At 37.3% G+C, this 25,763-nt stretch overlaps 1 protein-coding gene across 5 annotated transcripts in view; it reads right to left on the bottom strand.

Moving 5' to 3' along the window:
- Nucleotides 1-1,367: 1,367 nt before the first annotated feature.
- The window catches only part of STX18 (syntaxin 18), a 65,682-nt gene continuing 41,286 nt past the window's right edge, over nt 1,368-25,763 (bottom strand). For all 5 annotated transcript variants that reach the window (XM_086747820.1, XM_086747821.1, XM_086747824.1 and 2 more), the window contains 9 exons: nt 23,027-23,142; nt 21,835-21,912; nt 21,665-21,731; nt 17,960-18,075; nt 12,830-12,918; nt 4,618-4,676; nt 3,732-3,801; nt 3,090-3,170; nt 1,368-1,486 (listed from right to left, as the gene is read on the bottom strand). In XM_086747820.1, coding sequence (XP_086603946.1) covers nt 1,391-1,486; nt 3,090-3,170; nt 3,732-3,801; nt 4,618-4,676; nt 12,830-12,918; nt 17,960-18,075; nt 21,665-21,731; nt 21,835-21,912; nt 23,027-23,142 — 772 coding nt within the window. In that variant the 3' untranslated portion in view covers nt 1,368-1,390. The remainder of the gene's footprint in view (nt 1,487-3,089; nt 3,171-3,731; nt 3,802-4,617; nt 4,677-12,829; nt 12,919-17,959; nt 18,076-21,664; nt 21,732-21,834; nt 21,913-23,026; nt 23,143-25,763) is intronic.

Genomic DNA, 25,763 nt, shown 5'->3' on the forward strand with positions numbered 1-25,763 from the left:
AAATAACCATTACTTAATTGTCTCCATTTATAGGAAATGTGCATTACACAGTAGTATCTGTAAAAGGCTTTTTATTAAGTCATTAGGGTATGTGGAATGCATAAAAAGCAATAAACTACGTGCCAAATTTTTCTTTGCATTTAAAAGAGTTTCAAGCTTATGTTAAGGTACTCAAAACATACCATGTTTGCATTTTCTAATAAGCATATGCTTTATTGAATGTAATTAATTCACCTGTAACTTTTGACATTTTCACTCTGTGCAAGAGTGAAGAGTAAGGATGATGCTGCTTGCTGCATATAATGTATAGAAATATACATTTCAGAAGAGAGATAGCAAAACACATTTCATATCAACATATTTACAGAGGGCATTCAGGTTTTACAAGATGAAAAGATTTGTTCCCCAAGGCTGTCCTGCACAGAAGTGATTCATGATACATCTCCTCCCCTTAAATTTAGGACAATAAAAACTTTAATGCACAAGTAAATACTGATAAGAAACAACTTATTTCTCTCTCTCAGAACAATGAACATTAAAAAACACCAAGCTTTACAATCTGAGAGAAACAGATTGCTTATGCTTCTTGAAATCAAAATTATTTTTTCCGTCAATTTAACAGGAGGGACTTTATTGGTTCTCAATGACAGTTACTTATGTAAAGTTTGAGGGGCTTTTTTGTTTGTTTTCTTTTGATTTTTTTTAGTTAACAAATTGTTCCCAATTTTAGTACTTTGAAGAGTTTGGCTGTAATACTGTCTGTCCTTTGTTCCCACATCCCAAAAACATCTGTTTCACTGCACAATGTTTGTGTTGTATTCTCTCTTTTCACCTAGACGTAAACTATTTAATTGATTTTTTTATCGTTATTAATACTATCAAACCAGCCTGCTCTCCAACGCAAGTAGTTTCAAAGGATCAGAAGCAGAGGTCATACATGTGCAAAATGCTCACTGTGTACTGAAGTGGTATGATTAAATAAAGCCTGAGACAGTGCAGATGCTTTTGCACAGTAACAGTTTTCCTTGGATCTGATGCACACTGGGAGCTGGACAGATGTGTGGGTGACTACGATAAAGCCATTATCTTTTTTTTTTTTCTTCTGTTAGCTGTGCTCCAGCTTGTAGCTTTCTTACCAGCTCTTTCAAACATTTCTGTGTTCTTTGCAGGATTAAGTGTGGTTTTATGTTTGATAAAGGGATTTAAAATGAATGATATCAGCTCCCTCTGCACTGACTGATATATACACATGCTTATTTATTGGAAAATGTTTCCACCTTAGCAGTATGAAAAGATGCGTAAGAGATAGAGGTATGCCATGTGCCCCACTCCACTGGAAAGAAGTTCAAAAGATTTACAACAAAGCATGTAGGCAATATTATATTTTTAATTAATTATCATACCAGTCCAGGAAAAGCAAGGAAAACGAGCACATCACAAGGAAGAATAGGATCCATACTCTAAATCCAGCATTGTTTTTGATGGCCTGTGAGGAAAAGGATATCTCCATTAACATCACCAGACGACATACAGCAGGATTTCAGCAATGGCAACCCAAGATGCCTGCTAGTGGCTTTACTCTTCCCTCCCCCAAAAGAATGAACAAAGCTTGCCATTAATATCAGGTTAATTAGTGGAAATTAAATAATGGAAATATACCCAAACCATGAAGAATTACATCAAAATGTACATGCTTAAAGGTTCATTTTAAGTTCCAACAGTGAAATTCTGTGATTAGAAATAATCAGGCCTTCATCACTCTCGTAAGTACCTTCTGACTTAAAAAAAAAAAAACAAAAAAAAAACCAAAACAAAAAACACACACACATCAAAACCTGACAGCTATTTCTGGAGGTTGATTTAGCACTGTCAGTCACATATTTCAGTCTCAGAACAAGTAGAGCTAGGGCAAGTATTGCAAGTATTTTTCTTGGATTCTCCTCCTAAAATTGAGACCAGCATGTAGCAGGAGACCTCTTTTCTCTCTCATTTTTCACATTTACACATGCAGTAGATTGCTTTTATGTGAACCAAACATTGAATAATAAAGTTGTGTATTTATCAGCTTTTTCTACTGTTTCTCAGTGTAGTTTAGGAAACTTAGTTCTACCTACAAATGTGAAAAATTAAGCAAAAATACCTTCAGTTCATGCCATGTTGTTGAACACTGATCCCTAATACGAACACTGGGACCGTCAGCTGACACTGCTGTACCCTCCTCAAGTGCTTAAGAGTCATGATTTAAAGGCATAGTAACTGCTAAATATTAGTAATTCTATTGATTAAGTCTTTAAAAAACCCACATCTTCCCCACCATGTGCGATCCCACCATGCCTATTAGACAGCTCCTGAAAAGAATACTCCAGATTTTCTACTCGAAGAAGTGTGGAAATAAGTTCCAAATCAGAAATTTTAGTCCGTAAGTTACACTTGCTAATGTGTGTTTGATGCACTTTTCAGGAGTTGAGCAGTAGATAACTCGTCCTTGAGTTAAGTATTCTATGTGCTTTCAAGAGGGAGGGGAAAAAAAAAAACCAAAACAAAACAAAAAAACACCACACCCACAAACTTGAGTAATTTACTCAGTAGCCTGATATTTTTATTGAAATCTCAATTCCTGAAAGAAAACATCATTTCATTCCAATTAGTGAGACAATGGGATAGAGTTGTTTACTAGGAGCACGTGAGATGCATTCAGCATGGTAAAGAGATTCTTCTGCTAACGCTCTGCATTTAACTTCAGTTTCAACAAATTCAGCACTGTCTTTTATTCTTAGTCTGCAATTTCTCTCTCTCTCTTTTTTTAAACAAAGTTCACAGGTGCTTAAATGCATGCCAGGTGACCTTCACATTTAAAAAATAGGTGAGACAGAGCAGATTTCTGGAGACCTGTATAGCTATTGAAATCACAGAGAGACAAGCAATGGGAACTGCTAAGAACCTCAGCTACTGTTTTTCCAAAATCCTCTCCTGACAGCCCAACACACGCTCCACCTGTACCGTGGGTGAGCTGTGTAAAGCAACACTTGAACAAAACTGCAAGTTAACAGAAACAAGTGAGTTCAAAATACAAAACTTAGAGACATTACCTCTCTTATGTCTTCGTTGCCTTCTTTGATATTCTCTGTTGCCCCCACAACTAATTGATGGATATTGTCAATATCAGTTTCCTGTTTAAAATTGAGAAACAGTGATTAATTTTAGGAAAAAAAAAACCACTTCTAAGGACTTGGGGAACAAGCAAAACTCAAAATCTGTTGTTAGCAACATCTTAGTTTCAATGATGCAGAGGTTTAGAGGCAATTCAGTTGTAATTTTTTTTACCTGTGATCTTATGAGCCTGAACAGAGACTACCAAGATCAACAGGAAGTCTCCCATTTATTTAGAATCAAATTTAACCTGTCTAATTTTTGCCAGCTCTTCTGGAAGAGACCATTGCCACTATTTACAGAAAAGATGTTATTCAGTAACATATTTAACAGGACACTAATTCTGAGGCAGAGGGATCATTCTAATACATATGTGGCATTTTCCATTCCCAGTACATATTCATAAATAACAACAGTAAATATCTTGATTTTGCATTTGAAAACTAAAACTATTTTCCTTCATATTTGCATCCAAGATTCACTAATCATATGTTTACATCTTGCATGCAACCAAGAGTCCAAAATACCCCCAATAAAATCTTCAAGCTGTATTTTCTGCTGTAGTATTAAATTATACTAACCTGTTGCAAGACTTTTTCCGTGAATATCTCTTGTAATCTGGAGATTTCCACCACTTTTCCTTCAATTTGTCTTGGCAAAGAACAGAGACACTCCATTAGAAACTAGTGCAAACATTTGCTCCTACAGACTCAGATTCTCCAAGCCGGTCAGCAGGCTATTCAAAAGGCACGGCTGTTTTGTGAGCTGTCTGTGACACAGCCATGGCCTGTGATCAGTGCTCTGACAATTCATTCACCAGCTCACAGGGAAGCTCTGGGAAAGGCACCACCTGGAAATTCGCAGATAGCAGCCTTCACGGCAAGAGCTTCATCTATTTTCCTTCTTTCATCTAATATAACTACATCCGTGGTGGACCCCAAGCAGTTAATTTTGACGTATCCTTTTTACATGCTACTATGAAGTGTGGAATTCACCATGCCTGGTACCAGCAATCCAAAAGTAAGGTTCTACCTTGAGTTAGCCATTCGGGTTTTCTGCACAGCCAGCGGAGAGCGAACGGCACTGCCGCTCTGCCATGAAGACAGTCTGCATGGGCATCAGTGACTGCACCTCCCCTACTGCTGGCTGCCTATGCAGCAGACAGCACGATATGGATGGAAAACTTAATCTTTTAAAACTTAGGTCTAAGTGAGATAGAATGTAAACTTAACCACTACTATTTTGGACAGTTTTTGTGTCACTCAGAACCATTCTTTACACTGTGGGACAGCACAACGTGCAAACTCATAGAGTTCATTTCCTGGGTGCTCCGATTTGTCCCCCCTCCTACCACACCACTACAATTCACACAGCCAGGCATCCTGCAGCAAATTCACCATGTGTAGGTGTTGTCTGGGTTATGGGACCGGCACGCGCAGCAGTCTGTCAAGTAACAGGAAACTCTACCTGACTTCATCAAAGAGATTGTTCATTTCACCAACAAGTCTCTGGTTCTCCTGTTCAAACTGGAAGAAGGAAATCACACACATGAGTTCACATGCTTGGACCCGAGAACTTTCTTCAACCCCTTCCCCTGATCAACCAGCTTCCACACTTCCTTGCAATCTATTTACAATGTGTCTCAACTAAAAAGATACTCAAGAGTTACTACTACTGGCTTAAAGGAACAATGCTTATGTGTAACCAGTCACTGTAACACTTGTCATTCTCCTCCCATTAATGAAACAAACCCCAAAATAACTGGAAGATTTTGCTGAAGTTACTTTGCAGTAAGGAAAAATACAGTGGATTAAATCTGTCCTTTTTCATTATTTTAGAAATTTGAGTAAGGAAAGCTTTCATGCTTGTGAAAGCATGCGATTCTCTTAACGGTACCTTGGCACTGTCATTCACATTATTCACGGACTGCCCAGAGCACGAAGTTAAGAGCTTTCAGATTTTGCTACAATGTGAAATATTTTGACTACTACTTCACACTTCACAAATGCTTTAGTTATTGCACAGACCTCTTCCATTTAAAACTCATGAGTAATCAGTGCAACATGTAAATATACTTCTAGCGCTACACCTTTCTTATACAGGAAAATAAGATTTGACTTTTTAGATGTACTTGACTGTCAGATCATTTGAGATTTGTGACAGAACAAGTGTTCATGATGATTTGCTGAAACAAAATCTGCACAGCCAAAATACAGCTGAGAAGGGTATCCCGCGTTGTAGTGGACTTTGTTGGAAGTCATATCGGAAGGACCGTGGTTTAGAAAGAACTCGTTAGGACAGACTGAGCTGGGATTTTCAAGGTGCCGGAATGAACTCCATTCTGCAGTCAGGCAGCGAGCTGCAGGTGACTAAAAGCCCAAGGGGAGCCTGCAGCGTGCCCTTCCCTACCCCGCAGCCACTCGGCTCTCGGGGAGCACTGTGGCCTGCCCCAGCCAAAAGGCTCCTGCCATCAGGGACAGCAGAGCGCCTCGTATCCCAAGGGTCAGAAGCTGCATTTTTGGGGAGGGCGTGGAAGCTTATTCAAGGTATTCTGCCAATTCACTCCACATGGCCAAAGCCTCGGTAAGAGCTGTACCTCTGCGGTATGGACACAGCTGCCTAGATCTTGCACTTTCTCACGAAGCTGGGAAAGACCTGGTCTGTGCAGTTACACAGAAATAGCACACAGGATATACATTTCTGCTGAAAGCATTACCTGCTACGTGCCTCTGACAAACCCCAGTGACACGTGCAGCAGTGTGAACACCAGAAAACAGGATTCAGAATGCCAAGAATTTGACACGAGCTGTGCAAGACAACAAGCCCTCTTCCAGTTCCATTAATCTCCTAGTTTTGAATGAGCCGACACTTTGGTGTAACTCAATCACGTTACAATTTCATTAGCAGTAAAAGTGCAGCAGTCCTCTGAGCCACCTTGCAAAGTCTTGTTACACTTTTTGGGACAGAGCAGTGTGTTGTCAAAGATAAACACACCAACAGAGCAGCACTGCCTACATGTCAGACTTGATTTCCAGTTGGTGCAAGAGGAATTTCTTGCAGAGCAAATGCTCAATGCTTAAGTTTGCAAGGAAAGGAGATGTTGCCTGCAGAAGACGGTAAGTATTTGAAAACAACTGCAATCTTGTGCAAAAAGCAAACAAAGGAAGGAGGGGGAAAAGGTCTGAATCACAGAGAATTATGATAACAGCAAGGGTCGTGTTACATCAGTGAAAGGCAAGTGGGCGTTCTGCTTTTAGAGTAGTGCTCCTGAAATAGCTGAAATTGAAGCACTTAGTATTTTGAAATAGTTTAAACAACAACAGTTTATCACTAAGATGCAACATGAAAATCAGTGGCTATATGACACAGTTCATCTGACCCTTGGCTTCTTTAACAGAGCCAGTCTGTAGGAGTATGTACGTTTAACATCATTACACTGCTGCGTTTGGTGACGATCTTTGGTTCGCCACTGTGCCCCCCACCCTGCCCCCAGCACCTCCCAGGTCCTTTGGGACCTTTCTTACACAGCTCGTGCAGCTCCTCACGCGGATTGCTTCAGACGCTGATGTATGCATCGCTTTAAATGATCCAGAACGTTACAGTTAAACTTCAGCTGTATCGCGTACTTTCACACTAAAAGCAGAGAAGCACTAAAGTGTGTGTGCTGCTCAGGGTGAAGTGAAAAAGATCTAGTGCAGCCACTGAGGAATTTGTCCTGCTCCTCTCTCTCCCCACATACACAGTCCTAAGCAAGCACTGCTGCTCATCTGATTGCGCGGCAGGACATTTTAGCTCACTAACCACTTTTTCCTCCTGAGTTTTCTGGTAGATCAGCAAACTGAATCCCACCACAGGATGAGAAGATAGGGCTGGCTTAAGGGAGAGTGGATAGCAGGAGGTGAGCAAGACTTCTGCACTGTCAGAGCAACACAGAAAAGCAAGAAAACAAGAAAAACCAAGCCACCTTTCATCCCCTTCACCTTCATTCTTACTTCCTCATACCCCAACACCATCACCACTGTCCCCCATACTTTGTGCTGTAACATTTTTCATCTTGTTCAGGCCCATCAGGACCTCAGAAAAACAGTACCTGACTCCACCAACAGCAAATTAAACGTCAACCTGTATGTCTTAGGGGGAAATGGTTACTGTGTTAAAAATCAGAATTTTGTAGGTTTAATTTGGCAGAAGCGAGTGTGAAATGACAGGTACGTTTAAAGAAGGGTAGCGGTGAACCTCATTGAAAAAGGTTTAGTCTTTTGACACAGGCAATTTATATCATGAAGAATAATGAATTTTTTTTTTTAATTTCTTTTAAAATACAAATTTCTCTTTGCACTAGATGTTCACTATCTACCTGATTAGCAAGAACAGCTTTCTCTCCTTGGTTAAAGGACTCCAGAGAGTCCAAGATCGCAGACAAGGAAAGGGGCTGTTGGGCACTGTCACCTTCGCTGCGGGGTGGAGGCCTTGGGGAAGGAGCCCAGCCCCATGAGTCGAAGGGGAACAGGAGGAACATACTGCACAGCTCCCTGAAGTCCCACCGATTTCCACCCTGAAGATCCAATGGTTTTGTTAAATAAAACAATATCAGTGTTGCAATATATTCAAATATCATTGTCACTGCTGTCTGTAGTGTCTCGTACAGAGCAGAGCATTTGTTAAAATATAATTGACTAACACAGTGATATTTACTTCAGAGTATTGGATGGCTAAAGGTGTTCCATCATTGCACTCCTATGTTCACACTACCGTATGTCTCTGGTTTTAGAGACATACAAAACAAAGCCAAGGTGCAGAACAATGAAATAGTGCCACAAGATTTATCACTGAGTTGACTGCTTAGTCCGTAAGTGACTAAATGGGGCCAGCGAGCTGTAATTGTTTTTCTGACTTCTGTAAGGATCAGTACTTCTGCACAGATATTGAACATCCAAAATTCCCTAGTTTGCTGCCTTAGTAGAACTGAGATGATAACTAATTTAGAAGGCAAATTTTCAATAAGGAAACACTGAATGATTTTAATCCCTTACAAATAGCAAAAATCCACTTGAGAAAGCATTCTTTAAAAAGCCTCTTTGATACTGAAAACCCTCCACTGCCACAGATTGCCATTTAAATTGCTGAATAAACTTTGCAATTTCAAAGCATGGCTGATGGGCCGTTTGGTGCAGCCAGCAGTAAGATATGCTCAAACAGTCAATTGAACAAAAGGTTAGAGCACAGAACACATCATACACCAGTGCGTCAAAGGGATTTACATGATGGGAACATAAGCCAAACTCTAGTGATAAGTACAGCTCAATGATTTATGGCTTATTAAAGTAGCCTCTTTTATGACAGCGACATATTCTGTTACCGAAGTACAGCATAAAGTGACAAAGTGCTTAAGAGATGTCTAAAAATCTAAGACATAGAAGAAATAATCAGGGTTTTTTTTTTATCCCTTGAGAAAAGTCATTATATGTACTGTACCTGAATTTAAGACAAAACCAAACCAAAACCAAATATAAAGTCAGAGAAAATTATGTATTTTCACAACTCAAACAGCAGAGTCAGATTTTTTTCCCCACTCAGTGCAACCACAAGACACCTGTTCACAGTAACCATAAAAACCATTGATAACCCTGAGTACAGGTATATAAACTGGAATTTATTGTGCAAATCATACAATAGCCTGCAACCATTTTGAACAATGTAAAGCTCTCTCCGGTCGGTAAAATAATGATAGAAATTGCTGCTGTGATATGATAGGGCTTTAATTCATTATTTCACCCACAGGAAGGATCACAGAACCAGGACTGAGAATTGTTAAACATGATTTGGCACAACACATTCCAATTTAAAACCAACACCATTTCTACACTGTAACCTACCCTCTTCTGAGGGCTGCTGGCTTTTCTGAGTAACTTAAATGCAGTTGGTCCACTCTTCACAAATCAAATGTTAAAAAAGTAGAAATTAACTTATCTGTAACAGCAAACATAACATAGAGGAGAAATAATTAACTGTCATTTGAGTGAAAAGGCTTGTTATGTGTTTGCAAAGACCCTTTGATTCCTACATTAAAAGCACAATGAAGTCATGAAATATTGCCAAATTAGTATCAAGGATTTATGTGAGCAATGAAAAAAGCAATGCACATTTAAATACTCAAATTATTTCCTAGTTACACTATATTTACACTCTGGACCCAAACATACCTGAAAATGAGAATAATGGATCCAGTGACTTTAAAGTTTCTTAGGAGTAAAATTATACAGTATGCAACTTTTACCAATAAAGGTCAACTCTTAGCTATAAATTTCCTTAAAAATGCACTGAGAGAAGTCACCACATACATCTCTATCCTTTGCAAATTATCTAATTATAGTGTTCATAAAACAAACAGACCAACCCAAACCCTAAAAAAAATGGATCACGTTAGGTCCACAGAACAGAGTGATGGCTTGCTCAACTCTGAGCTTCAACATGGCAGCAATGTTTACATCTGAAACCCTGCTGTGCACATATATGTCTAACACAAATATGCAGCTCTTTGTTTACAGTCTGACAACTCCAATAATATGCAATCCAGTGGTAGAAAGAAAAATGCCTGACAAGAAATGAACTTAATCAGAGGCATTAACTATAACTAGAAACAATCAGCTTGCCTTCTACTTGACAACTGGTGGAGAAAGAAAAAGAAATGTCTGTATTAATACTGCCATGAATGCTGACTCACTTTTCTTTTAAATCATAATAAATGCAGACTCCTTCCGAGGTATAGTGTGGGAGTAACTGATGCTTGTTAACTTTTAGGAGAGGTAGAAAGCAACTCTCTTTCTTTGGAACAGTGAAGCACAGACTCGCAGTCAGTGTGAGAAGCAGCTGAGCTACAGGCAGTCCTGGCTGCTGGTGGTCATACTGTCAGCCTGCAGCGAGGCACACCAGGCAAGAACAGCTCTGGGTGAGATCAGAACCACAGCAACATTCCACAGGAGATTCAGGCACCCAGCTCAGAACCAGCTTTCGTCAAAACTCAGAATAAGTTATAAGCAGAGAGGAGGCTGTTCTAGTGGTAACTTCCCTGTGTATGCTTTTCTCAGTTCCAGTTTCCTAGTATTGGTACTGAAACACAAGTACTGAGAGTACATAACAAAAACAAATCTTACATGTAAATTCACAGATGGAAATCTAAGAATCAAATATGGCCCAAAAGCAGGAAAAACATTTCAGTATATTAATATATTTAGGACTTCAAAGTCTGTTATTTTTATTTTGCTAGCATTTTGATCTTTTGCTTCTCTAAACAGACTAGTAAATTTGCCTGTCTTTTCCCACTGAGCAGACTGATAAACGTAAAGCTGACATCTAAAGTTGCCAGAATACGTCATCCTTCTACACTTAATCATGGCACTGACATCATGGAACTGTTGTACACTATAAATTTTCTTGCAAACTCTAGGAAGAAGTATGTAAGCTAAGAATAAGGACATACTATTGTCTGTCTGAGCTAAAAGTTTATTTAATTTGGAGCATGACTGTTAATTTTATACCCCTTTTCACAGGAAGTGCAACTCCTGAAAGCCCAACAGAAGTACATCAGTGTAAAGCAACTAGTAGAAGTTTAAAAAAATGTATCATAGAATCATAGAATACTTGGAAGGCACCTTTAAAGGTCATCCAGTCCAACCCCCCTGCAAGGAGCAGGGACATCTCCAACCAGATCAGGTTGCTCAGAGCCTCGTCCAGCCTGGCCTTGAATGTTTCCAGGGATGGGGCATCAACCACCTCTCTGGGCAACCTGTGCCAGTGTTCCACCACCATCAGTGTAAAAGTTTTTCCTAATGTCTAATCTGAATCTACCTCCCTCTGTTTTAAAACCATTACCCCTTGGTCCTATCGCAACAGGCCCTGCTGAAGAGTTTCTCCCCGTCTTTCCTGTAGGCCCCCTAAAGGGGACCATTATATTATTTAATATAATAATTTTAAAAAGCATAGCACAGGAGAGCTCTGAATGAGTAAAGAATAATAATGGATTTTTTAAAAAATGTTTGTTGATTGTCCTCTAGGAAGAGCTGTCCAAACACATAATAAGAAATAGTTTAGGACTGGAGATTTAGGAGTCTAGAAATGCTTCAAAGCATTATGAAAACGCATTCAAAGCATTCAGCTATGAACAGACATTCTTTTCTTACTTAGGTCTGGAATCACTCCTCCTCCTAAGTCAATAAAGAGAACTTATTCCAGTGAAAAAAGCAAATCCTTGGTGGGCAAAAAAATCAGCATTTTAAGATGTTTATCTTTCTTCAGTCTTGATAACAAAACCCGAACAAAACTCACAGACTTTGGCAACTCATCTAAGTGGTCAGCTATCTGGGGCCTTATTCTAAAAAGTATAAAAGCATTTCATGAAAAAGAAATGTATTCATTCCCAGAGTACCATGGCAACGAATGTAACATGTTTAAAACTTAATACAGTGTGAGGCCTACAAAAAGCAATCCAGCATTTAGTAGTCAATTATTATTAATCCCTGTCAGAGCCATCACCTCCGATACTTGTTTCCTCCTGAACCTCTAGGAGCTTACAGCAAGGAGGCTAATATTGTGCCTAAACACAGGAAAATGAAAATCTGTAAAAGAATTCTCCTTAAACAGAAAACGGAAAGCAGGAATAAACCTTTAGATTTCAGACTGGCACTCAAGAACAATATGAGACCACCAAGAGCAGCCACTGAAGAACTTTTTCTCTTTGACAAACCATACCATAATTATGCTCAACTTACTCAACTCTGACGGGAAGAGCAATGCATGTTGTGTTTGGGAACACCTCTGATCCCTGCCAAGGAGCTTCACATATTCATACTACAGCAGCCCTCTGCCTCAGTAAAGCTCATCATTTTGAAAACTGTACATCTACTGGCTAGTTATAAATCAGTTTTTCTTTATACAAAGCAAAGCAACGTGTGCTAACGTAGAGAGGTTTTCGAAGAGTTCTGAGCCATGTTCAAAACAATAAATTTTAGGAATATCAGCAAATCTAACAGGTTGTCAGCAGTCATGCCTCTGTCAGAAAGTTTGTAGTATATCAGTTCAACTGTAAGCAGAATTGGATCAAACAATACATAAATGTGCTGATATCAGGGAAATGAAGAAAAGGTAAAATTAATGAGATTCAGTTGTGAGAGAAAGATGGAGCTATTCCTTCTAGTAAAGCAATCTGATTTTGATAATAAAAAAAAAATTCAAGGAATAAAATAAAGTAAAACTTCAATAGTTATATTTAAATAGTGTAACTATTTAAGGTGTATTCTAGAAATAGTTCAAGTAAAAACCAGCCAAGACTTTATTTTTTTATAAGTTTCATAATGCTTTTTTTGATGTTGCCTTGACTTCTATTGTTTCCTGACTAAAAAGCAATTCATGATTGTAATTTTAAAAACAATTTCAACTTCAATTGTTGAAAAATAGTTGCTACTATTTTCATGGCTCCATGTAAGTATTTTGTAGGAATTTTAAATATTATCTACTACCAGAAGAACCAGGAAGCCATGTACAAAAGGTGTATCTTGTTATGGTATTATTCTGCATGAAATGAAAGTTGAAAATGAATTCGGGTGAATCTGTACTTTCTTAACACATATGAATACAGTAGAAAATGTAATAAAATGGACAATAAGACACAAGATATAGTTACCATTTGTATTTCTTCAGGTGACAGCTCATCTTCACCTTTGCCATCCCCCCATAACCCAAGGTTACTTTGGGCATCAGGCAGATTCTTCTCTGTAACAGAACCACCAAACACTTGAGACAATGCAGGACACTGGGCAGTAAAGTGAAAATCATATTTCATCCATTTCAGAACCCTGATGAAATTGTTATATCTCATTCATCATTAACTGAGATTCACCCTATATTTACAGCACAAAATTAGAGCAATAACATTGAACTTCTAAACTGGGACAAAAATCTATACATATGTTTAATTTTGTGAACTATGATGAGTTGTACCAATACATTGACAGTGAAGGATGTAAAACAACTCACAATGCACTAAGACTTGCTAGGGCACAAAATACTGTAGCAGTTGTCTTTTAACAGAAGAAAACACACAATTTTCAAAATGATAGTCTATATGCAAAGCTATTATCTTCCAATGAGACTTGACAAAACCACCAGCTCCTCATCCCAAAAAGTAAAAACAGAATCTCAAAGACATTTTGAGCAAAGTTCACAGAACAAACTCGATTTCCCCACGTTGTTCAAACTGCATATTACAGGGCAAATCCTACAGCCCGCTGTGCAAGGGGTCTTCCTGTGTACAACAGGAATCAGATCTCATCCCACAAGCTAACCCTGACACATCATAGCTACTTCACTGATTTCAATAGCACTTCCGCCTTGATTAAAGCTAATTATCTGCATAACTCTGAGTACGAGTTGGGCATAAAAGATCTTCAAAGGCTATTTCTGGGATATTCCCTTCTGGAAGATTTATTTTTAGGCTTAATTACATACTTCTGATTATAGACTAAGAAATTAGAATAGGAAAGAAAAGAAACTATGCTGCAGGAACCTACTGTTTCTGAAGCTGTTCTAGCATCAGTGTTTAAAATCCTAACAATAAGACTGCGCTGCTGAGAGGGCCTCTCTTTTCCCTACTGGCTGTGGCATTTTTTACAAAAACCAAGACAGATTTGCACCACCCCACAATGAATCAAAGCTGAACCTGCTTTGATTTATCAGATGCAGACTGCAAATTAAAGTACAGAAAGATTTAGTTCTCTCTTTTTCATAGACTTCACACTTCCTATTTGTCCCAGTCATTTTTTTCAGGCATTCAGAAGTATTTTCATTTGTTTTATTATAACCTTCTATACTGCCCTATTTTCAGCTGGGATGGAGTTAATTTTCCTCTCAGTAGCTGATGTGTTTTGGATTTTGTAGGTGAAGGATGTTGATAAACACACTGATGTTATGAGTTGTTGCTTAAGAGACCAAGGACACTGTCCGGCTTCCCAGGTTTTGCTAATGTGCAGGTGCAGGAAGCTGGGAGGGATACAGCCAGAACAGCTGACCAAAAAACTGGCCAGAGAGAGTATTCCATCCCATAAATGTCACGCTCAGTATATAAGAGGAGCTTGCTGGGGGGGGCATCCCTCTCTCTTGCTCCTTTGCTTGCTGCTCAGTTTCATTTCTGTGATCGCTGCTCGGGATGGGCTGCATCGGTCATTGGGATGTCGAGTGGTGAGGAACAGTGCACTGTTCATTTTGTATATTTTAGTATCCCTACATTTAGTTATTATTGTCATTTTCCTTTGCTATTCTAGCAAACTGTCTTCATCTCAACTCACAAGTTTTCCTTTCTTCCCAATTCTCTCCCCGATCCTGCGGGGGAGGGGGAGGGAGAGTGAGCAACCGTGTGGTGACTCGGGCTAAACCACGACATAAACCTAATTTTTTTTTCAATTGCATAAGCAGCAATGCATCATCATTCAGATAGTGACTTCTCTTAGAAAGCCTCTGAAAAGAGTAATCCTATTCATAAACAAATACATGAAAAGTATTACAAGGAGAAATTCTCCCCTTTATCCTTCACTACAATATTTGTGAAAACTCCTGAAAAATAAATATTATAAAAGAGTATTGCTGTGTATGTCTCCTTTATAAATGTATATTTTCCTTCCCAACAACCAAACCAGGATGTACAAATAATGACAATGTTATAAATTAAGAATGTGGATAAAGAATAAAACAAATTAAAAAAAACAAACAAACCAAACCACAATCCACCCAACAAAACTCCAAAATAGATCTGTTCTTTCTTACAAGCAATAAGAAATAAAAACAAGAATATCTTTAAAGATTGTTTAGAAAGGACTCGACACTATGTTTTCCGTGGGGTATCATCAGTATTTCAAGTCTATTTCATAGAAACACAAAACTCGTTTAAGTAATCAATGTATTTACATTATATTAAAATTATGGTGAATTATTTACTGGATTCAAAGAAAATAAAAAGATATGTTCCTGTCTTATCCCAGAGGAACCAATTACTTCCAGGTGCTGTCAGCACTGTTAAAAAACCAGCACTTGTATCCAGTGTGATTGCTAATAAGCAAATACACTTATGGTAAGAGGTAAGTGAGAAACACGTTATCTCCCCAGGGTTCCTCCTGTCACTGCAGTACGTTTCTGGGAAAGTTGTTCTGCAGCTTTCATGGAGCTGACATTAATGCTTTTCTACAATTGATCCAGCAAAAGCCAAACCACATTTCTTTTGCAGAAAGTAGTTGTTAATGCATGACAGAGATACAAAATAACGATCAAATCCTTGGCATCCTTTTCCATGCTGAAAGGAGACAGCTGCTAAGCTTGTGGACCAGTTCAAAAGCTACTCATTATTTACACTTATTTTCCATAAACTAAATGTCAAATTTGTAATATGCAAATAAATACTGTCAGCATATAAAGCATCTCCAGAGAGACTATTTTCCTACCATGAGGCATGTCCAGTGTAATTCTAATGTAAACAGGTGCTTTGCCTCATAACAGAAGTAATCACATTTTGCTTTGGTTTCTGCCAAAAAAACAGACAAAACCCATGTTGTGCTTCAGCACGACAAGTAGGACACTCAGCTGTTCATCATAACATTCAAATTAAGGACAGGACCGCACGCTGCTCTCAGAAGAACTATATTTACAGCTGAGCTGTTTACGCAAGGGACCCAGGCATGCTGCTGATGGCTAATTCATAAATACAAATGATCACCAGTCTCTAAACCACCAACATCCTGAGAATGAAACAGCTTATTTCTAAACCCAGTAATTTCTCCTATTTCTTAACAATTTGAGAAGCTACGTGTTAAAAAAAAAAAAATTATCAGAAGCTACAAAATTTCAACTGCTTCTTGTTTCCCAGTCATCTCCTTCACACTATTTCCATGCTTTAACAACCACCTACCAGTGAAGTCACAAGGTTGATTTTTATAAGCAGCAGCAACCAACACTTACCCTTGTGAGGAATCATAGTGAGGAATCATCACAAGTTTCATAGTTTTCTCAAAGACTAGTCCACAATCCCTCAGAAGTACTGCATCAGCATCACTTGTGTGACAAGATCCCTACTTTCTTATAAAAAATTAAAGCATAAACTAATAAAAGTGAAAACTGGAGTAATCCAAATTAACGTGCAATAAACAAAGCTTAATTTCTGTTTATTGCAGTGGTTTGCTGTGTCCAAGGCAACCAAAGAACAGCATTTGCCTTGGTGTGGCACAGATTTTCGGAGCTAAAAATTGTAATGACACTGCGGCAGGAGCGCACGCTTTGAGAGATTGTGGAGATATTCAGTAACAAGGAAAGAGCACAGGGCAATGAAGATGCTATTACGCTGCCGCTTCTCTGCTGGCACTAGCTCACAGCTGCGAAACACTGATAACATATTAAGGTGAAACTCATCTATGTGCCTGTGCACTGCATCACTTAAGACATACTATTAAAATGTAGTAAGCACTAGAAACGACACATAATCAAAACCTTTACTTCTTACAATAAATTCAGTGTCAAGGATTAAAAAAAAAAAAAAAAAAAAAAAAAAAAGCATACTTACAGGGCTGCAGACGGTACAAACTAGCTAGGAAGATAAGCTGTACCCGAAAATGAAACCTTTCACACACTGTGAAATGTTCAGTATTAGAATCTTCATCCAGAAATGGAGTACTCACTTCAAAAGAATCCACTCTTTGTATGGCCGTAACGTCACCAACCAGATACTCTTTTAATAAAAATCACTAAAGAAACAATAACTGATTACCAGAGTAATATGGCCATCCAGTGCAATTCTTCTGTCTTGCTGAAGTAATATCCTAATGTAATCGTCACATTTAATACAGTTTCTGTTTCTGTCCAAAACCAGTTTTCATGCTGCAAATCGCAGGGTACCCTGGACTCCTCTAGACCGCTCAAGCCAGGGAAAGCAACTCCAGAATCACAGAAACAAGATTTCTCTTCCAGTATGGAACCTGACATTATCTGCATGGTGGTGGTACTCTGAAAGGCACTCTGCAACAAAGTTCTGCCAGCGTACACATCCGAGGACAGACCGAAAGAGCTAAGAGAAGGGATTCTCATCCTCTGGCCTCAGAAGGAGGCCACAAAAGAATCCAAAGCAATGTTCACAAGTCCTGTCAAGAACAGCACCAGCTGAAATGACCCTGGGATCAGAGATGTTGCTTTGGACTTCTGGCTGTCTCATGCCCACTAGATAAGATGCAATCCCTCCAGCAGGGAAACTCAATGCTGTGGAGAAGAACATACCCAAAAGCACTGGACCCGGACAGAACCTCCCTTCTTATAAGCATATTCTACCTGAAAGGTAGCTCCTACGGTAGAGATGTCCAAATCAAAGTCTCTGTACTGAAAAACTAGAAAATGTTCCCAGAAAGTCATTGAGTCACTTTCCAGTTCCTTACCATCAGTGAAAGGAACGTGGAAAAATCAGACTGATCTCAGAAGATATGCAAGTAGATGGATATTGGTGAAAATAAACAAAAAGGAAAAAGTTCACACAGAGTTTATTGACAGGATGAGGAATCCAGCAAGGCATAAGACTTTTTCAGCTGGTTGGAAAAAGCATGTCAAAAAGTTTAAGGTTTTGCTTCTCAGCCTCACAATGTGCTTCACAAAAGCCTGATCAACTCAAGGAAGATGAAAATAGAAAAGGTGCAAGTCACAGGAACAGGCCCTTGTAATGTGAAGAAAGTACTATTGAACAGACAGGCCTTGCCACAGAAAGTGAAATGCAACTACATTTTATTCTTACCTTTGCTTTCCTCAGCAGAAAGTTTTTCTTCAGAATCATCTAAAGGATTCTGTGAAGATTTTTCAGGGGAAAGAGATGATTTGGACACGTTGGTCTGCTCAGGTTCAAGTCTGGACCTAGAAGCACAAGAGCCTATAACTTAACTGATATTGCACAGCTGTATTTCTCCAAAACAAGAACAACCACAGATTATTAAATTTGACACTTTAACTCCTGCAAGCGTCACATTAAAGATTTTCCAGTCAAGACACAAAACGTACTTAGCAACTTTCACTGAAATATTATTACAAAAGCAAAGAAAGCATGACCAGTATTCCTCAACAAAATACATTACATGTTCAGAGTTGAAGATAATTTTGAAGGATATAGCATTAAAAAAGTAGACATTTTATTAAACTTCCCTTAAAAAAAAAAAAAAAAAATCAGTGTATTAAGATATACATTTAAAAACAAAAAACAAAAATCCAATAACATTTTGGTCGTATTGAAAATTCTTTTTAGGAGCAATACCCAATACCACTACTTAATTTTTTTCAAGTAATAATTACAATTTTATTTTTTATCATCAATTATCATAAAGGTAAAGTAAGAAAATACAACCGAATTGTCTTTTTCCTGGAACAAGTATTTTTATTAAACTAGTTTTGAAGAATAGTTTAACCAGGATGGAAGTCATCCTTACCTTGTCTGCCAAAAGACACAACAGACAATTCAGAAGCAAGGAATGAAAAACTGCATGTAGTGGACAGATACATACTATGCCTAAGTCCCCGCTATGTAATTTTAATACAAAGGCAATGCAAAAAATGAGAAGCATATTCAGTGATTGATTATATATTTAGTATTTATCAAGTACGTTTTACTGTGGCACCAAAAAAGTTCAAAAATAGTGGCAACATATTTTTTTCCAGTAAACTTCTGTGGTTTATTGCTGCCTACAATGAATCCTGTAACTACGACACAGCAGACACATATGCTTGGCAATTACGCTGTTAGAGAAGCTAAAGAACAGAAAACAAAAAACCAATGGGCTGAATCACCTGCTGTGCCACCTTTATAACTTCCTGCCCTCTCAACAGTTAATCTCATTATGATCTGCAGTCTTCCTCTGCTCCTTAACAGAAAGTGTTGCATTTTGTGTTCCTTTCCTTCTTTGTATTGTGTCTAAATTCTAACCCATAATTAGAAAATTCTGAGAAAAACAGAATAGAATGCATTAGTCATCAATGAGTGACTGTTCTTTAAACAAGAATAAACAGTAACAGGGAACCCTTCATAGTTCTAAAAACTCTGCAAGTACTGTGGTTTTGGTAATTTTACAAAAAAAAAAAAGAACTTCTCATCTCCTCCCTCTCAAGTCCCAAATTTGCCTGATATTGAGGAAAAAAAAAGACGGATCTGGATGCCCATGCAGTTCAAATAATAGTTCTGATACTAGTAAAACACCAATTCCCCAATAATAAAAATATCAGCTTGATTTGAATAACTGCATACATAGTTCACAAGATATTCTAATGGAAAAAGAAGTTTAAAATGGAAGTGAAAGATAATTTTGAATCACAATGAACATAAAAACTGAAAATACCCAAGTACCTCTACGGAAAAAGCTGCTTATGTTTCTATTTCTCAGCTTTTCATTCTGGAAAACTAGGCCTTTGTAATTGGGTGAACTTTTTAATTTAAAAAAAAAAAATGTTAATACTTAAAGACAACTTATATAAGAAAATCACAACACTCAGGCAATTTGCTGAAGTGCTTAGGGTGTCTATTGATAGAAAAGAAAACATGATGAAGTATATTTTATTGTAAACCTTTCAGTACTGTCTGATACACACATATTTTAAGTTGACTGAACTACATGAAAGATGATCTGCACTAGGATTAATTTACTTTTAAAGAAATTTATTCCTTTATTGTTTTTTGTCTGTTTCAATCAGAACTAAACAAAATGCCTGGGATGCACTATTTAAAGAATGCCTAGTTCTTTTAAGTGACAGAACACGTTCTAATTATCACATAAAACATGTGCTGAAATCCTTGGAAAATTGCAATCAACTAGTTGAAGGCATATGAAAAAAGACTATTTTTCTTCAAGTCATCATAAAGATTGGTTTATGCCCTGTGATTTATTTAAATTGAATTTTAATTCAAATTACAATGTAGCCATTACATCACATCTGGGCTATTTTTAATGCCTTACTGCTCTTTATTTAAGTGGTATTCTAAGTTCTGAAATAGCTCTTTCATTGCTCCATGGTTAGCATACATTAACTAAAGCTGTTTTCTCTGTTTAGTCATATGAGAAATCTTGAACTTGTGATTTCACATGCAAACAATAACATGAGTAAAACAAACAGCAAAGCTGGTATTGGTTAGCCAATTCTGCAACTGCAGGACTCATGCTATTTTTCTTTGAAGTTCTTTAGTGTGAATAATACTGATCAGGTTATGTGTTCTTACACAAGAAAAATATTGCATAGTTTGTTTCTATAAGTCTTTTAAGAAAAGTTATGGACGTTACAAAAATACCAATGCCTTACTTTTCCTCTCATTATTTCTTACCAAACTTAAGAACTGGTTTGGTGTATTTTGTTTACTTGGTTTTGGCTTGCGCTACTATTTCTGTCTCAGGAGGATATATTTGAGTGAATCTAATTGTGCTTAATCATGATGAATCACTGTGAATAAAATGTACGTATGGACTTTTGAAAATATCTCTCTAGTTTCAATGTAAATAGCTACTCGAACCAAGCACCAAACTGATAAAGCAGCATCGAGTCTTAGAAAAACACTCAAGAATTTATTTATTGATGTGTATGTTCTAGAATTTGTTATTTTTAAACTAAAATATACATAACTGAACTTAAGGTTAGAATTCAAATAATGCAGATTGAGAAGACACAGGCATTAAATAAATTGCAAACCTGTTCATTCTCCCTGCCATTCTTACAGCTGGGAGTGAGCAGAAAAAGAAACTGAAAAAGTATGTTTCTTGACACTTGACTGAAAAAAAAACACCAATCCAAATCACAGACCAAAAAGCCAGCAAGCACATAATCTTTAACTTCTCATAGACATCTTCACCTCTATGTTGGCAGCCTGGGCATATGGAACGATAGGAAGTAGAAACTCTTTTGTTTCTGTTAATAAGTTACATTCAAGATTTTTATTTTAATCATGTTTCTACTTGCCATGAAGATCTGCCATCTCAAGTAGCATTTATTCACAACCCAAATACTTGCTTTAGCAGAAAGATAGTGGTTTAAAAAACAAAAACAAAGGGAAAAAAAAAAGAATAAAAGATATAGAGAAAGAACAGGAGAGAGAAGTGAATGTCTCCTGAACCTAAACAGACAGTATTCTAAATAGTCTCTTTGAGACACATTACCGATGTCCAGGACTTCATTCTAAACTATTTGTACAAGTCCAGTAGATTTATTAACCCACATTTTACTGATATGGGGCTTTAATTATTTACATAAACAAGAAGTACAACACTATATTGGCACTCTGCCATTTACAGACTTAACTCCATGTGCCAGAAGTGTGAAAGAGTCCTGGAATGCACCTGCTGACAGCAGAAGTTGCTCATTCCACTAAATATTTGCATTAAAACAATCTCCTTAGAATCTAAACATGAGTAATAGTTGTGTTGAATGTCCTACAAACGAAAGGCACAGTTAAACTATTTTTGACACTACTCACAGCCTCTTCTTATCTATCACTCGCTTAACTCGGATGGCTCTTTGTTCAGAATACAGCTTACACACTCCTGTTCAAAATAGCAGTAAACAAAACTTCAGGTTAGAAGAGTATTATTTCTTTCTTGGAAAAGACAATCATTCATTTTTAATCATTCAATAAATACGAAGTACTTTTTAAGTAATCTTCAATGAAGTCCAAGACAGCTGTTCTGTGCTCCTTTACCTGAGCAGACTGGACACCCTTGTGTGCTGAAACACAAAAGAAAGATACAACAATCTTTTCACTTTTTACTGACTTGCACAAAAGTTTGCATTTGCAGTTGATATACAAGTGATATTCAAGAGCCTATTAACATTTTATATGTTAGTATTTATTTTAAACATAGCTATATTTAAATATAGGTTCTGTAAAACAGCAAATCATTACAACAAACCAAAAGCTGAAAACAACTAATGTGTTGGAATATTTATGTAATTAATTTGTTATATATGCTACTGAGTCATATACCTCAATCAAATTTCTAAACAAGAATAGATGTCATCAAGCTAAGCACAGCAAAACAGATCCAGAGGCTTGACTTGCTTAAAATATTGAACTTCTAACATTCCGAGTTCTCCAGTGTATACACTATGCAAAGTCTTTGGAATTTATTGTGTCAAGCATCCTTTTAATTAATGTATATTAATAATTTCTTACTTTCATACTACATAGTTCCCAGGCATGACTGACTTTAAATGATTCTAAATAACACTAAACTATGTTTAGATGGCATTTCAAAGCTGATGAAAACCTTTGGTATATTGATAAAACACACAAATACAGCAAGACAGCTTGAAAATGGCAAAATAGAAGTTCTCTCTACAACTTTCATAAGATAGTATTGTAAATGATCCCATATTCAAGTTGTCAAAAATGCTGTTACTTTACCAGGACTCTGTTAAAGTTACTTAATTATCTCAAACTTGGAAAGATTATACTTGTAATACCTTCCAGGTGGACAAACTAGAAAGAGACAATCACTGAATTTAGTGAGCTGTGGTTCACGCCTCTGTGCCACAGTGCTGAATTCTTATTCAAGCAGTAAATATTTAGGACTATCTTTTTTACACTTGCTCATTAGTGTCTTTCAACAAATAAATAAAATTATATGCTCTGGCTTGTCCTTCCACTAATGTTAAAGAAAATTAAGTATAGTACCAATCCAATGGGATTACACAGATGCAAACAACAAGGCAATAACACTTCACCAATCTCCTTCCAAAAGCATCTCAGATTCACCATCCAATATTCAGCATTATATTAGCCTTTATCAATAACTGAGGAAAAAAAAAAACCACAACTTTTAAGAGTTGCTCATTTTACCTTCTGTTCTCAGCTGATGAATGGCATCGGCACATGTCCTCATAAATATCTGAGCATCTTGGTCTATCTGATCACGCTCTGTATCTGTCATCCTCACATACTCAGACATAATATGGCTGAAAAATAAGACAAACCAGCACTTAATAAATCTCCAACTTAAAATCTACAAGTACACATTTTAGACCTTCTTCCCACTCACCATCTCTACAGAAGCTTTTCTGCAACACTGATTTTCACAGAAAAAAGTAAAAAAGTACAATAACCATCACTGATAAAAACGCTACTATAAAGCTGAGAGGTTTTCTGAAACATTTTTTGACTAGTAAGAGATGTAGAAAAGGCAATATGTGCTATTATCTCGTACATAATCAAATACTGAGCCGATAAGGAGAAAACACGACTAGAAAATATATCATTACCCTCAGTACTTAGTCCAATGGGGTATATTTCAAGTCTAAAAACACAAACACAAGCAGGACAAAGGAACAGCTCAAATGTTGAAAGTAGTACAATACAAAAAAAAAAAAAAAAAAAAAAAAAAAAAAGGAACTTATTTTACTTAAACGTATGTTTCCATTATCCTAAATACTGAGCTTCATTTTTAAAGTAGCTACACTATGAAATCATAGAATCAAAGAATGGTTTGTGTTGAAAGGGACCTTAAAGATCACCTCTTTCTAACCCCCCTGCCCTGCCCTGGGCTGGGACACTTTCCACTAGACCAGGTTGTTCAAAGCCGCATCTGTGAATTCAAACCTTAGTAAAGAAGAATATTGGGAAACAATGCACTTTTTTTTTTAATATCAAGTCACTTATAAGACTCATTAAAACCTGTTCCCATTATTTATTTCTATTTTAGATTATATACTATGCATTTAATATTTTTCTAATAGAGTAATATATTTTTTCTTACTAAATTAATAAAAACGGAGTCCTGTCAGTAAAATATTAACACACTGTAGATCACCACCAGAAAAGCATACTGTATAAATGTATTTAACAAGTACTTCCACAGCCATAGATGACAGGATGATAAAACTTTCCTACAGCAGCTTATCTTACGTTCATCTTGGGTTTCCTAATGATACAGTCATCAAGGCCTGTTATATTTTCCTTTAAAAACAGGAAAGAAAACCTTAATTCACATTCTTATTTTAATTTTGATTTTTATTTATGTGTGAAAATATCCCCACTCCTTCAAGGTATGTATAATGTAACTATACTAACGCAGTAATACAAGTAAAAGAAGGGATCTTTAGCTTGCAAAGCTGGTCTCATACCCTTAAGAGATCTCTTATATCACTGCAGTAATTCCAGATCTTCCCGTGTTTGCTGCAATCTCTGCCACAGGAATGCCGACAGACAATTCATGTCACCCCATCTCACCATCTCTCATCACATACAAAACCACCAGCTCCTTCCTGCATCTTCACTGTCAGGGTCATCCACAGTCAGGGTGGAGCTCCCAGATCCTCCACAAACTTTTAAGCTCCCTCTAATGTCCCCAAGGTTTACAGCAAAATGTCTTCACTCCCATCCCATGTGACTGCACAAGAAAAAAGCAGCACGTGGTTCATCTGGCTTGAAAATTAGTTTCTGATTACTGACTAGCTAGTACACAAGCACAGATTAGCCAGCAAACAGTAAGGCAAACTAATTAGAAGTAATAGTCTGTGTTTTACTTGCTTCCAACAATGTCATCTACTTGACATCTAAACATCAGGATTTTTTTTCCCCTCTCGTTAAAACTATTCTAAATGTTATAAAACTATTTTTAATAACTTACAGAAAAGCAGCAAAATATAGTGTTTCCATTTATATTACACTAGCTGAACTGCTCTCCTTTGGTCAGGGCAGATGGGTTTCATAAATTCGTGGCAAAATCTCTACCACAACTGTAAACAGTGGTCTTCTAAGCTGTATGTTCTAATTTGCACTGAGAAAGCAGCTTCTGAATGATGAAAGATTTGAAATAGTCTGATTTCCGAGACATCTGATGGAAAGGCTTTCCACAGCCTGGTTAAGATAGCACATTGATAGTTACACATGCAATTAAGTAACTCATTTTGTTAAATATATTAGGACAGATCTCTCCCTCAGCTTATACTGATGGGGCTTTTTATTACTAGTCTGTGGCACAAGCAAGTTCTCAGCACATGCAAAGCCAGAAAATCCATTCTCACATCCATTTCCACACGGACCCAGATAGAAGTGGACCATATTAAGATCATCTGATATGGGATAGTGGTAACATCCCCCAGCAATCCATGCCTAGAGAGTTACTTGCGCATGTTAGGGCACGCAGACTCAGATGGAAAATGAGGATGGAGTAACAGCTTCACGAAGGCCCCTTGATGAAGCAAGTAAGTCTCCACTCCTCAAATACTCTTCCCTAAAGCATTTCGTGATTGTTGAGTTTCCCTTCTTTCCAAAGATTCTTGGGGAGAGACTGCAGTTAACAACATCACAAGTGACAGCTCAGAGACAGCTACTATCAGTAGGAACAGTGATGATGTAATATCTCATGATTTAGCTGCACATTTCTTATAAAATACCCTGCCATTGAACATGTTCACTGATCATGAGTATGATACTCAAAAGGCTTTGTTAGGTTTGAAATGTGTATATGAAGCCAGCAAGAAAACAATTTAAATTATTTAAGTTATTTTTCTTTAAGACAAGGCTCTAATATTAAATAAAAGCAACGGTACATATCGTTATTGGTCCTTCCCTTATT

Source organism: Chlamydotis macqueenii, chromosome 4 (assembly GCF_036417535.1).
Source record: "Chlamydotis macqueenii isolate bChlMac1 chromosome 4, bChlMac1.mat, whole genome shotgun sequence".
In the NCBI taxonomy this organism is placed as follows: domain Eukaryota; kingdom Metazoa; phylum Chordata; class Aves; order Otidiformes; family Otididae; genus Chlamydotis; species Chlamydotis macqueenii.